The sequence below is a fragment of the Penicillium brevicompactum genome (assembly GCF_028827555.1).
Source record: "Penicillium brevicompactum strain IBT 35665 chromosome Unknown utg000009l_segment0_segment0, whole genome shotgun sequence".
Lineage (NCBI taxonomy): Eukaryota > Fungi > Ascomycota > Eurotiomycetes > Eurotiales > Aspergillaceae > Penicillium > Penicillium brevicompactum.
Window position 1 is genome coordinate 389,740 of NW_026623212.1, and position 14,446 is coordinate 404,185.

The window sequence follows — 14,446 nt, forward strand, 5'->3', positions numbered from 1 at the left end:
TAAACGCATTATTTGGGTTAAGAATCGTGATCTGCGAACTGCAACTCTTCGCAACGGCTGGCCTTTGGTTTTGGTGTTTTGTCGCTACACGAAAGGGTTCATGACCTGGTTCTATTCAAGGCCAAGAAGGTATCGCTGTTGCTTTTAGGGCCACTATGGCTAGTGGCTCTCATTGTCACCTTATGGACAAGTGTATAAAGAGAAGAAAAAGAGGACGGGAGTATGGGAGTATAGGAGCTATGAAAGTGGATATGCGGAAACCAAGATCTCCTAGCAACACGTGACCATATTCCCCTCATTACCCTTGAATCTATATGAAGTATTCAATGTCTATCTAGGCATTTATGGTGGAGCTAAGTAGGTATTTAGTAAATATAGAGATAGTCTTAGACATTATCTACGTCTAAATGGAATACATTTGACATGGCCAACTATATAGTTCATTTGAACTCAGAAGACAATTCTAAATCAAACTATTTATAGTATCGATTATGAATAGTTACACCATATGTGTCCTTGAGGTATTACAAGATATACTAGTATCTGAATTAAAGGTCTTGGTTAGACCGTGAACAGTCGTGAATGTCCAGCGAGGTTGGCTAGTACTCCGTACTTCGCTCGGTCGTGCAGCCTGCAGCTGTCATATCAGCCCTGTACTTTTGCTAGAACCACTAACATGAATGTTTGAATTTGAAAACAAATCAAATCAATCGAAGAAGCAGGAAGATCAAACTTTATGAACAAATTAGTAGTATTCAGTGTTCGCAATATCATAGCAAACTGCCTCGGAGTAGTTTGATACAATGAAACGCGTATAGAATACGTGTTACAGAGCTTGACAACTTATCCGGGGCCAGTCTGCAACTGTTTTTGTTCACTTTCTAATATTTCGTAGTGTCCATTCTTACAGGTCGAATAAAGTAGATAAGAAAATACAGATGCAAGAGAAGTAATCGAAAGAGGAGATTCGAATCTATTGTGGGTCATGGAGAAATTGTAATACTAAAAGTACATGCCCGGCCTGGATACCCGGTGATCAGCCCACGCCAAAACCAAGCCCAGGCTTCTAGGGTGAACAGAAAAGAAAGGGGAATTAAAAAGACATCAGGTCGTTTATTTGCAAACCTCCTGGAGGTGACTAGAAGAGAAGGGTCAGTAAAGGTTGTGGAAAGGGGTATGGTATTTCGGGGTGACGAACGTGATGAGGTCGTTGCGCTCCTTGGTCTTCTTGAGACCACCGAAGGCCATCTTGGTACCGGGGATGAACTTCTTGGGGTTCTCGAGGTAGGAGAACTGTAGACACATTGTAATTAGCAAGGCGCCAGAAAGTCGGAGTATGCGATTGGATACGTACGAGAGTGTCGTTGTTCCACTCAACACCGGCCTGCTTGTTGGCGTCGGTGTAGGCGTAGCCCTCAGCGGAACCGGTCTTGCGACCGAAAAGACCGTTCAGGTTGGGGCCGACCTTGTGGGCACCACCAGCCTCGACGGTGTGGCACTGAGCGCAACGGGTCTAGGGACAGATTGTTAGATTTGGTTTCAATGAAGGAAAAAGGTGATGGATGAAACTAACCTGGAAGAGCTTGGCACCCTTGGCGGCGTCACCTAAGAAAGAAAAAGTGGTCAGCGAGTTGTCGAATGTCATAGCAGCCCTTCAAAATCCGTATTGCGCATGCGCATCACGAAGCAGATCATCCATGTTGTTGAAAAGTGGACACCAGAAGGTTTGTGCAAGAGGCGACGTGGTAGAGGCAACGGTGGTCGCAATTGAGAGGCGCCGACTTGAAGGCATTGAGCGAAGCAGAGGCTGAGTAGCAGTGGATGTCGAGATGAGGACACCTCTTGAAATCTCACTAGCCCGTCGCTGTTGTTGTTCCTCGCCTCTGCTTTGCGCCTCCCGGATCCAAATTGCCGTCGCGAAGATGAAAGTGAAGGAGCGAAGAGGATAGCTTACCAGGGGCGAAAGATTCTTGCTTCTTGGGAGGCATTGTGAAGTGTTGTGAAGTATTAATAGAAGAAGTATTAAGACACTGTACAGAACAAAAAATCTGGGAAGGGAGAGAAGAAAATCTGGTTATTTGTACTTGGCCCCGACACCTCTCGTAATCCGCCCGTCCACCAATCAGCGGTCAGATGATTCACTTGAGACGGACGTAACCGGGAACTTCGGTGTGGTCAACACTTTCAACTTTCCGGATACCACGGACATCACATTCTGGTTTATCTGCTCTGGTTTATTCGGATCTGTTTATAATGTGGTGATAATGTGTATGTGTGTGGGAATATTCGCCTCATGATCTCATCCCTCATCATAGCCTCTATTTCAGCTATTTTAGCTATACCCAAACTTAGCCGGTTTGAGCTCGGGATCCTGGTCTACATGGTATACGGAGTGCCAGGTACCAAATGCCGAATCTGAGCTATGTGGTCTTGTGGTCTTACCCCCTTCTCGAACCCCAACCCCTTTCACCCCCCTTTGGAGAGGACTGGAGCACTTTTAACACCTCCGGTCCACCGTGGCTGCGAAATGGCTAGATTGTTATTCGCCCGAAACGGTCCACCCATGACACCGATCTGTGGATCCTGAGGCAGAAACGGTCTTGTTCAATGCTTTCTCGTCAATTTAGCCTGTTGCCGAGGTACTCCGTATATAGAGCACCAATGGGATCCACGTTCGTATCAGGTAGGGTTTGTATCAGAGCCAGAGACCAATTTGTATGTAGCATGTCCACGGGTAGAGGCAAGCCACGTTATCATTTTGCCCCTGCCGTTCCAACTGCTTAAATGGCTCCTTCCCAACAGAGTGCTTGATGGTCGGGCTTCCGTTTTCCTGGAATCATGTGACTAAGACAATATCACGTGATATCAAGCCTTCTCCAAAAAATTGCATGTATGGTTCCACCGAGATCAACAGGAACAGACCCCTCCAAGCAAGCACAATGCCCACTCCGATCCCAGGCTTCTTGCTCCCACGAGGACCCCCGACAGCTCTCATGCTGCGCACACTGCAACGGCAAAATGCCCGCACCTTCACTTCAACAACGGCCGCATTGAAGAAGGCCAAAAACACAACACCAAAGCCCCGAGTACTCGAAAAGCCCGACCGATTCCGTCCTCCATCTCACCCTCAGCGTCTTGTGACACCCTCGCCTAAGAGCGCACCACCGGGACAACCGTTCGAATATGGTCCGCGAACAACCGAGAAAGAGCGTGTCGAGCAGAGTAAAACGCAGTACCCCGGCATGTTCCCACCGGAGGGCACGGTCATGCACCGATTCCTGACGAGCAAATGGATCCATATCTGGATTTCAATGGTATGCTACTCTCCGCGTTGTTATTCTCGGAAGCACCAGCTAATCGGTATACATAGAGTGTTCTCATGGCCTGCGCAACCTTCACATTCACAACAAACTTCAAAGCGACTTCTCCCTTTGCACACCTTCTCCCACCGTGGTCTGGCCTTCTCACTTCGCCATTCGGCACCATTTCTCAGGCTTTCAGTGTGTGGCGCATGCATGTGCAGCACAACTCTATGCGCGTGCGCGAGCAGCGTCACCGCCGCGTTGAGGATGCCGAAAAGAGAAAGCAGTACCGTATTGCGCATGGCTTGGAGGAGCCTGAGAAAACCGCTGATGGCGAGGTTGATTCTCAGTCGCCCGTTGCAGAGCCCGCGGTCGCAACACCGCAGAGTGGGGTGTATGTCGACTTTGAGGGTAATGAGAAGCCCGTCAAGAAGTGGTTTGGCATTTGGTGATATGACGGAAAAATTCTCTGGAGGGATTCCATCTTAAATTGCGCATAAGTACTTCGATGGGCCAAGCTCTTGGGTCATACATTGTTGCATGGACTGGATATTGTTGTATATTACCAGTCTTATCCTGTATATTAAAGCGAAATTATTGAACTACGATAGAGAACATTTCTACTCTTCTGTGCAAGATCGAACATGAAGAAATGACGCTTTTTTGGACTACATTCATAGCACTCATAATATTGAACCAACATTTTATTATCATACGGCTCAAAATCAATGTACTTCCACGCCCTCAAGGCCTTCAAGAACCTCCTCACCAACGCCTCCCTTTCGAAGAACCGTCTTGATCATGCGCGCGATGACCGAGCGCTTGACTCCACCCCGACGAGGTCTCCAGACGCCACTGACTTCCTCCTGGCTGGGATTCTCACCCGACATGGCACCAGACATGTTCACATTCTCAGTGTCCGGAATACCAGGCTGCGTTAGACGAGAGGGCGGATCAATAGAGCGAATAGAAAGCAGCTTCAGAGAATCAGAGTCATGACTGCGGTTGATAGAGATTGCCAGAACAGCGTCTGCGACTGAGATCTCCTCGCGGTTGGGATCGAAGATAATATTCTCGCCCACTGAGACAACAAGAAGTGTCACAGGCGGCCGGACAGGATGGGAAAGACCAGACGAAGGTTTTGAGCGCGGGTACAGATATTCCGCGGCAGCCCAGTCGTCGTCGAAGAACGGGTCTTCTTCGCCCGTCGACTTCAGTTTCGGAAGCTTGGTGCTGAGGAGAGCGAGATGGGTTGTAAGAGAGAGGAGGGGCAGAGGGTAGGAGAGGGGTTGAGAGAGAAGGAGGACCTGTTGAATGTCAGTAGCTGAAGTCGCAAGAAAACCAGAAAGCAAGAAAAGAACCTACATCAATATACAATCTCCAATGCCAGCGCTTGTTAATAACAAGCCTTGCCTTCAACCCTCCAGCCATTTCATCCTTATTTTCAACCGATCCAACCAGACTCTCGCGCATCATCTCACCCAAGAAGATAGGAAGCGCATCGTCATCTCGATACCCGGGAATCTCAATGGACATCTGAACCCACTCGCCTTGCCCGGAGACAGCAGCAGAGCCTTCCTCGCCCTCGCGGTTCAGCGCGTCACCATGCTGCGCCAAACTCCGTGAGTCGAGGGTATCGGCTGCGAGGACTGTCTTCTCAACCTCGGCTTTGACACCGACGATTGCCTGAGTGCCGTCTGCGAACCCAATGCGCGCGCTACCATTTGCGCCCGGCAGAACGGTGGTCTCGGCTGATAGAGGTCGGAATTGTGTTGGGGAGCGACCATCGGGTCGGATTGGGTTCTGAGGGAGGCTGAGTGAAGTGTAGAGGTAGGAAAGTTCCGCGGGGGAGAGGTGGGGGACTTGGGAGGCGGATGAGGCTTGTCTTTGGTTGGACATTTTGGGAGGTGCAAGCGAGCTGCGTCGCTGTTGCTAGTAATGTGCGTGTAGAGCTCAGTTGACTGGCTGCGCGAGAATTATCTCGGAGCTTTTGACGGACCCAACAGCGATCGGTCCGAAATGTTGTACTCGTGCGTGATCAAGAGCTCCCTGTAGGTTCAGAGGTCTGGGGTCCCGTGGTCGAAGCTTTAGCCACGTATAATCCAGCTGGCGAAGTTGTACTGGTGAGCAATTAAGGCGGCAAAAAAGTTGTAGTTTAACAGAGCATTCTCAATCAGGAAATCTTGATGAAGCGGATCATTGTTGTTCCGTGGTAGGTATCAGTACCTCCGGCTCAGTCTTCTCACCTGGGCAGCAACCAACTATTGACAAGTGCTCACAGACGATCCATATATGCTAGCTTGCCATTTCAATCAATGTGTTATCTACGGATCTAGGTAGAATCATGTGAATTGGGAATTTACAAAAACCAAATGGAATGAAGTCTCAAATATGCGATATGTAGTAGGCTGTATAGACATGGCATTAGCCAAGGATAGTAGTATATTACAAGAGTGTAAAGCGAGCTGGATCCCCGCCAGCATGCCGAGAATGATACAAAATGAAGGCAGGAAACTGTAAATGCCGGAAAATGAGTGAAAGATTGACAAGAATAAAGATGGGAAAGGCAATAGCCACACAATGTACAGTGGGGGGATAAGTATGAACAAAAGAAAAAAGCCCATTTCATCGAGAAATAATGTGCAAAATATCAGTGAAGATAGAGAGAGAGAGAGAGAGAGAGGGTAGGGACCAGTAAGGCCGAGGGAAATGCGGTATATGTGACTCGCACATGTGGTATCAAATGCCAATGAAAGAAAACACGCCCCTAAAACAAGATGTACCGGGTGTAAAGGAAAGGACTCCGAAAGGAAATGAAAAAAATGGTAACAAGGCCCGCATCCATCTATATAAACGGCCTGTAGGGGTATGAAGTGGGAGGAAAAGGAAGAACGAGGGCGAAACCCAATGCCCAGTGAAAGAAAAACAAAGAAATAAACACCCTCCGAAATGGTGAAATGCCCGAATCCATGCGCCTCGAGCTCGGTGGCTCGGTCTCTGTGCAATTTTGCCAAAATTTTGTTCTTCTCATTGAGAAGATAAAGAAAATGGTGTGGTGTGGGTCAAGGTTGGAGAACTAGATGAAGTTGGATCCACGGGCGAAATAATCCGCCTTCTTGTTGTGGAACTCAGCTTCCTCGTAAGGGGGTGTTGGCCAGTGACGGTTAGCAGTAGCGGGATCCATCTTGTGGATGCTCAGCTTGCTAGGCGTCGACTGCTGGCCAAATGTCGCGTTCTCCTTGGCAGTTGGTGATGGTGTAGGATAGGGGTTAGGCAGAGGGCGCGAAGTGCGACTTGATGGGTCGACCGCCATGGACTGGGTCTGAGCCAGGCGTCTGGCAGCCTTGCTGGCGGAGTGCAGAACCTCATCCAAGAGCTCATCCTCTTCCTCAGGGGTCTCGTATCGGTGAACGGGGTGACCGGACATCTGCTTGGCGCGACGAGTTCGGCTGGAGATTGGTGCAGATGTGTTGGCAGTCGCCTGAGGCATTGACTGGCGCTTGTGGACGTCAGCTCCATTGCTCAGGTGCACTGGGACATTGCTCAGCGTAGAGGAGTCCAAAGAGTATTTGACACTCTGAAGCGCCCGGTCAAGTTCGTTCAGATCACCATTCTGCTTGGGCTCACTGGTCGGTCCATCAAGAGCAATCGACGAACGGTTTGACCAAGGGATACAGCCAGCGTTGGCCTCAACGTCATCAGGCTGTGCATTTTGGTTGCGACCGGACAATCTGCGGGCGCGCTTGCGAAGATGCGAGAAGAAGCTTTCTTTGGTGGTGGGAGTGTTGCTCCCGGAACCATTGAGCATCCTCTCGGCCTCTTGGCGGTTTGAGTCGGAATAGTGATTACCATTGGAGTTGACAGAAAGCTGGCGCCCGATTTTGGTGCTTGCCGAAGTATCCGATGATTTGGACGATTCGCTGTGAGCCACCGTGGCATTGGCCTGAGCGGTGACTGAGTTTGATAGAGGAGACACAGGACGAATGGAAGGAAGGATTGGCATGGGAGCACCGCTGGCCCAGGTAGCCCGTTTGGTATTAGCGGGCCGGGGCTTGACGGGTTGGATCTCAGGGACAGTGATGTTGGTGACAGCAGATTGTCTGGGAGTGGTATCCTCGATAGTAGGGGCAGGGCTGTCCGACCGGGCGATCAACGACCTGCGGAACCAAGAGGGCTTAGAAGACAGAGTAGGAGAGTCGCCAGGGGTAAGCGTCGGGGACTTGAAGCTCTTCTCGGACTGCTTGCGACCGAGCAGTCTTGATGAAGTTGATGACTTGGGTCGCACAGGATCGACGGCATCGGCAAAGTACTCGTGGTTCAAAGCCTGGGTAGATGTCGGGCGGTTCTTCGGGTCCCACATGAGACACCATGTGACGAACTCAGCGAATGCCGCGGGCCACATAGGGGGTTGAAGGACGGACTCCATGGCGTGCGGTGCCATCTTGGGGAAGGTGAAACCAAGCTTATGGGCGAGACGCGATCCTTCACGCCATTCACCACCACCGATCTTCGCGCCCGCTTTGCTGTACCAGTTTCCGGGGCTTCCCATAATCTCACACACGCGCCAAACCTGATCCACCTCGTTGCCTCCGGGGAACAGGGGCTTCAGCGTGGCAATCTCCACGGCCATGGCGCCCATTGCCCACATATCTACTGGGGCCGAGTATTCACCAGCGCGTAGAAGCACTTCAGGTGCACGGTACCAGCGCGTTGAGACATAGGTTGTGTATGGTTGTTTTGAGTGGGTTTCCCGTGCAAGACCGAAGTCGGCAATCTTCACGGTGTAGACAGGAGGAGTAGAGGGGGAGTGACGAGGTTAGAGTAGCGGCTGAAGGCGGAGTCGTTAGGGGCGGAGGTTGACACCAAGATGTTCTCGGGCTTGATATCGCGGTGGAAGAAGTGGTGGGCATGGATGTGGTCTAGACCGGACAAGATCTGGTACAGAATACTCTTGACGTGCTTGCCATCGAAGTACTTGTGGTCGCGAGCCTTCATCAACTGGTACAAGTTGCCATCCATGTATTCCATACAAATGTGCAGCTTGCGGGATAGAGGGTCGAGGAAGATGTCGAGAGCAGGAACGAGGTGCGGGTGAATGGGTAATGTGCGGAGGAAGATAACCTCTCGGAGATCCAAACATGGACCTAACGACTCGAAGGTCTTCTTCATGGTTTTGATCGCAACCTAGGATAGTCAGTGGGGAAGCGCGTACACCGCCGATCTTGCTTGATCCATACCATAGTGCCTCTCCGGGCGACGTGAGCGCCGGCTGTCCGTACCCGTGCAACGGCAACACTACCGAAGCTTCCATCGCCAATTTCCTTAATCACCTCGAAGCGATCTTCGAGGGTGGCCATGGAGGTATGTGACCCCCGCGTGGGAGTGTCGTATGTGACAGTCATAGTGATATTCTCTTCAGGTCTGCCAGCAGATCGGGAGAGGAATGAGGGGTCTGGAATTCGCAGTCAGCTTTCCGACATTCCCAGGATCGATATCCAAGTCTCACTTTATTATGTAAAAAGGGTGGGATGTGTATTTGCAAGGGAAACCCCAAAAGTGAGTGTGAGGGAAATCAATTGTAGCAAGTGTTCATGTCCGAGCAAAGGCTAGATTTTCCCATTGATGAGAAGTAAGGAGTGACGAGGTAGTTGGAGGGGGAGTGACGGGGGTCATGTATGAATCAAGGACAATAAAAAGAAAAAGCACCAGAATAGGAGAAGACCCGTAGTGGAGGGATCGGAGACTGAGGGTGAGCCCCTGACGCGCTGACAGCTCGAGCTCCTGTAGACGGGGCCGTGGAGACGGTAAATTAACGACTCTAGGTCGTTGCAGATCAGCCCACCGTGGCGAAATACTGGAAATGAGGTCACTGGTGTATTTGTGATTCGAGATATTCAGAGTGTAGAAAAGAACAAAGACTCAAAGGAATACCAACATCTTAGAGAAGAGGGGGGGATTTTGAGGGTATAACATTTTGGAATCAAGTAATAACTTGAATCAGTATTATGTGTAATAAGTTCACTTTGTGTACTTTGTACTATGGGTACTATCTGTAATATCTGTATGTAATTCCGATCGTGCATGAAAATAAAGAGGAAAATGAAAATCCCCCCAAAAAACATAGAATAATACAGAATGAGCACAGAATTAACGCTAGAGAATACCAGAGGATACCAGAGGATACCACCGGATACCAAATATACGGAAATATACGGAAATCCCAATAACGGGTTCATCCCGCGTCAACCAATGGGACCAACTTAGTGGAAACGGGTACCTTAACCTTCTGTGTATATTCTCTATTTACGATTTTCCCATTCCATATTTACTATTTTACTATTTTACTATTTCACTATTTGGTTAGTCTTCATGAACTAGTCCCTCATGACTCTCAACTACAGATATTCTCTATTATTCCTTTCTCGTCCATATCTCTCGAAAAAGCACTTTATTGACCGGTAATGATATGCAACGCTCTGCATTGTAAATCTCTCATCTGACCGCTGTGGATGCACGGCGCCTAATAATTGAGGAGGTTGGGCATACAATAGTTGTGCGTGTAGCCTGTTACCGTTGCCCACGCAGCCCTAGTCTGCAACTCTCTGGGGCGTCTCGGAAGGGGTTGGGCCGCGTTGTCCTGTAATTTATTTTGACCGTTTGAATTGGCCGCCTCGAACCATCGTGTCAAGATCCACGGGATGATTAGTCTAATTACTAATGTACGCTTCCTCTTCTGGGGTCACGTAGCGTTGTGAGTGACTGTCTACGGACCACGGATGTACAAATACAAACGAAAGCTATACTCCCAGATATTCTAGCCACCTGGGCAGGGTTCATTTCCGGCCATCACCAGATGGTTATCACCTCGGCTAATGGGCATTATACGAGTCACTTGGACACCTGATATACCAAATGTACAAGCATTCGGTGTGCGGCTCGCATGTTCAGCTCGCAGGACAGCAAGGAGCATTGGGTTTCCGTTTTCCATTTTCTTATTTCCCTGAGCTAGGTCATGTTCGTTATGTCATGTCCTACATTTGGACTTCTGCCAGTCACGGTCTCAGGACAAACGCCTGAATTGGGATTTTTCTCACGGGAGAATCCCTGTCTTAGTGAGCGTGGTCTGGTATTGGATATCCTCTGGATTGACTTTCGTTGACCGGGCATCCTGCCTCTAGTTTCGCCACTTGATCTCCCGGGATTCATCCGAGCTTTCCTGGAGAAAGACACCTCTTTTCTGACTGATCCTCCGACTGGTCGGTTACAGCTCTTTCAACCCGGTGGTTGGCCCGCGTTGCCATATGGGAAATTAAAAATTAGGTTCACCGGGGGGAACGGAGAGGTTCGCGGGAGAGAAAGGCACAGAGGTGAGCTTAAGCCGCGATGGGCTGGGAGTTGCATATGATGGGTTCCATTTTTCTTTCATTGTTCAAAGGTACGGAGTACAGGATGAAAGAAAGACGGTCTGGGCCCTGGAGAGCTCGGTGATTAGATCAGTTTAAATGGCAGTTTTCACCCTCATCCAATTGGAAACGGCGTAGGATTTGCAACGGCGACTCGGGTTTCTTTGTTCCTCATCCGACTCAAAAACTCGTCGCGGGTTAGTGTCTGTTGCTACGGAGGTGTCATTAACTGAGAGACAACATCTCATACGAGTAGTCCATACACCATACGAACCATGTCGGTAAGCTCGGTAAGCTGATTACCGTCTTTGTCCCAAGTACTAACAGAGTGCTGACACTATAATGATCTGAACGCATGCAAGTCTCTACCGCGTCATCTCGGGTTCTCCACTGACTCCAAAGGGGACGTTCACAATCCCGAGGACACAGTCGTGGAAATGAATCAAAGACGATCAGTCAATGGAGACTCTTACACGGTAAATCCTAATTACCTGCAGGAAGCGGGATAGAATGCACCTGTCAAACCAACGAACCCTGGGGCAACCGCCGTGGCCCGCCAAAACTTGACGATTTCCACACTCTGCAGTGTTGATTCGACACCGTTGACCGGTAGATCTAGTGCGACAAGTATAATTAGTATAATTTGTACAAAACAGATACCCTGCACCTATGTGCTCCTATCTGCTCATCTATCCCTGACCACCACCGTTTCAAAAGCAATCTGCCCTTTCCGATCTCTAAAGTGAGATTTTATTTTTTTCTTATTTTGTCTGTGTGTAAGGGCCGTACCGTAGGCAAACCGAGCTTTGAAATACAGTGGGACCACAGTTCTGTTCCGTAGTCCCCGCCCTGTAGGTCATTAGCTCTCTTGAGATATCTCCATTCTCCCAGACCGCTGCACACCATACCACAACAACGCGACGTGGAGTACACACCGCGTACGAAGTACCCCAAATACACACAAAAGTTCCAAAAAAAAGCCACTTCACCTTTTCCCCAAGTGGAGTTGTACTCCGCGCGTACCGCTCGGAAACCAATTATCACCGCGCAAAGATCACTAGTGTAATGGAGTCTATGCGCCAACAATGCCATTGGCCCTAGACGCAGGAAGAGTCCACTTTCTCCAGTTTTACGCCTATGACGACCACTCGGACGCCTCTTATCCCTCACAAACGCCTAGTCGCGCACCGGTCGATTCGGGGCACTACGGAATGCTCCACGGTGGACCTCGTCCAGGCCCGTCCCTCTACCCGCGCAGGGCCGCTATAGGGAGGGATCGGTCTTTCGCCACTTGGAAAGGGAGACTATTTGCTTTCCAAACTGCCGGGAGGCGCCGTCGCATTCCTTTGGCCTTCTCGAAGGCTGTTCATGGTGTAATATCAGATATTGGGAATAATGGGTTCAACGGTCAAATGATCTGAATGTTTTGATGGGGTTTATTGTTCATCAAAAAAGCAATTCGGGGGCGATGCTATCTTGACCAATCCTTCTCTTCGTTGCCCCCTTAACTGAATTTTCCTTTGGAGACGAAGGTTAAACCTCCATCTTCGCCCATTCACAACAAGAGTGTTCCGAGCTTCCCATTTGCGCAAGCACACACGAGTCGCTGGGAGTAACTTTGTGCTCATTTGCCGGATTGACCTCTTAGGCTCTCGCTATCTTCGACACTAATTCCTCGGCCCACTTCAAACACCGGACTGGTCTGTGTTTTCCAGAAGCCTGAGAAGTCCCGGAAAGGCACACACCCCCTTGATCGCTGGGACTGTCAGATCTGAGACCAAATGTGGTTTCTGTAGATTATCCCACGAGGAACTAAATTAGTTTGAATGTTAGTGCCACTTAATTGCCCCCAGTAAAGTGGTTCAAGGGGCTCTACCGTCACTCCAGTAACCTTCTAGAAGAAATGAAGCTTCTGCGCATCGGGAAGGTGTCAACCACACACCATCTCCCTGACGTTAGCTCCTTATTTGTGTTTTGCAAAATCTGCCCCTAAAGGGCAGTGTCTGACGCCCTACGATCCTTCGATGGCAGCCTTGACCCCGCCGGTGTATTCTTAGAATCCCGAAGGTGGCGGTGATGTCTTACGTCCAAGCAACCACTCTATGCTGATATTGCCCCTCCTGCTGCCCTCTGCCCCTGTTGTCCCACTAAGTCTGTATGTGTGTCATTGTAAACTAGCTTCCCCGGGGCTGTGGGAGATAATCTCCGTGGTCTGATTGGAACTCCGCCCCCCCTTTTATGATTGCCCCTAATGCAGAGGCTATCTCGCTCTTGCTTCTATTTGGGGAACTTGCACCGCCTTCTATGAAATTCTCGAAGGCCAAACTAGTAACCTCCGATGAGAATGAGGTGCACATAAGCGATTTGGAATCTTTCTCCTTTTGTGGCTCTCGTAGCTGTTTGATATGTGTTTGATCCACCGCCAAGAACGTATCCGGGTTTGAGATGCTATATTACTGCCGAGGCTCAAGTATGTGTGTTTAAGGCACGCAGTAGGCATTTCGATTCCACTGAGTTATTGCTCTGGTTTACGTGTCACGCTCATGAGACTCGCTAGTCACCTAAAACGTATGGAATTTGTTGAAAGCCTAGTGCAAGGTGCTTGATGCCAGATTGTCATTTCTGCTGCGCATACGGAGTACATGGAATACCTAGACTCCTCGTCAGCACCAATCATCTAAGCTAGTCTGTTCTCAGCGAGGTTTAATTGAGAAAAAATTGACACACCTCTTACAACCTGGGAAGTGTTGGTATTTTGCTGGACTTCCAAGGTTTCACCAAACATCCAACAGACCATGCATCAGTGGCAACGGATCTTGGGGTGGGTTATATCCCTCGCACTTTGTGCATAATCAGTAAACCGGTCTCGCTTTTTTCACAAAATCTGGCAGTATGCCAAATCATCCAATTTCGATGTGAGATCTTCAGCCTGCAGCATTCCACTCTGGCCATAATCATGTTCAAATCGACTTGGCTACTAAGACTGCCATATACTCGATTGACTGGCAATATGAGTGAGTGTCAAGATGATAAACTTGTACTGCTTCCTCAAGTATGCAGCATCAGTGCAGATCTCAGCCCAGGTGAATGGGAAAACTTCCAAGGTTCCAACATCTATGATGCCTAAGCTGTGTATGATGGATCCGACCTCGGGAGGTCGTAGCAAAAACATCCATGGGTACTTCTAACTATTTTGTTATTACCAGTATTTGTTTATCTTTTATGTTTCTTCCTTCAACCTTGAACATGTTTCTGATCTCAAACCATCCGCTTTATTCAGTATATAATGCTATGTCGTCATGATCTCTCGGAACGATGATCATTCCGCTTGAAAGTACAATGAGATACTTATCGCTCTATAGCACTTCAGTGAGGCCAACCTCAGAATTCTACCTAGGTACCTGAGAGACATGGTCATTTTCATTCAACAATATGAGCCAGAAGCAATGCTTATATATTCAAAGGTTCGCTATATCATTTGCGGCAGAGTGAAGAAAGAATAAATGAAGGAGTGAAACTGTCAAATTCTACTTTGAAAGTAAGGTGAGTCTCCGAAAATTAAACCTGCAGTAGTGACAGAGATATTCAGAGATATTCGGACAAAGCTAGTCAAGGTGTATGCTGTTAAATACTGATTTGGAAGGTAAGACCTGGCTGACAACCCTACGAACGTGCCTTCCTATCCGCGTCCTCGCTCTAGGAAGGAACATCAAGTTTCGATTTGTTTGTCGCCTTTCATGC

At 49.0% G+C, this 14,446-nt stretch overlaps 4 protein-coding genes across 4 annotated transcripts; 1 reads left to right on the forward strand and 3 right to left on the reverse strand.

Moving 5' to 3' along the window:
- Positions 1-1,152: 1,152 nt before the first annotated feature.
- On the reverse strand, positions 1,153-1,988 carry N7506_011595 (c-type cytochrome; the record flags this gene model as incomplete). Its single annotated transcript, XM_056960886.1, has 4 exons — positions 1,153-1,293; positions 1,355-1,513; positions 1,574-1,605; positions 1,955-1,988. The coding sequence occupies 4 exons, from the start codon at positions 1,986-1,988 to the stop codon at positions 1,153-1,155; spliced, it is 366 nt and encodes a 121-aa protein (XP_056805420.1).
- Positions 1,989-2,939: 951 nt separating this feature from the next.
- On the forward strand, positions 2,940-3,754 carry N7506_011596 (uncharacterized protein; the record flags this gene model as incomplete). The annotated part of the gene is made up of 2 exons (XM_056960887.1): positions 2,940-3,314; positions 3,371-3,754. The coding sequence occupies 2 exons, from the start codon at positions 2,940-2,942 to the stop codon at positions 3,752-3,754; spliced, it is 759 nt and encodes a 252-aa protein (XP_056805421.1).
- Positions 3,755-4,027: 273 nt separating this feature from the next.
- Positions 4,028-5,201, reverse strand: N7506_011597 (exosome non-catalytic core subunit RRP42; the record flags this gene model as incomplete). The annotated part of the gene is made up of 2 exons (XM_056960888.1): positions 4,028-4,609; positions 4,668-5,201. The coding sequence occupies 2 exons, from the start codon at positions 5,199-5,201 to the stop codon at positions 4,028-4,030; spliced, it is 1,116 nt and encodes a 371-aa protein (XP_056805422.1).
- Positions 5,202-6,378: 1,177 nt separating this feature from the next.
- On the reverse strand, positions 6,379-8,704 carry N7506_011598 (serine/threonine-protein kinase; the record flags this gene model as incomplete). Its single annotated transcript, XM_056960889.1, has 3 exons — positions 6,379-8,076; positions 8,115-8,486; positions 8,540-8,704. 3 exons carry the CDS (start codon positions 8,702-8,704, stop codon positions 6,379-6,381), a joined length of 2,235 nt encoding a protein of 744 aa, XP_056805423.1.
- Positions 8,705-14,446: the final 5,742 nt, after the last annotated feature.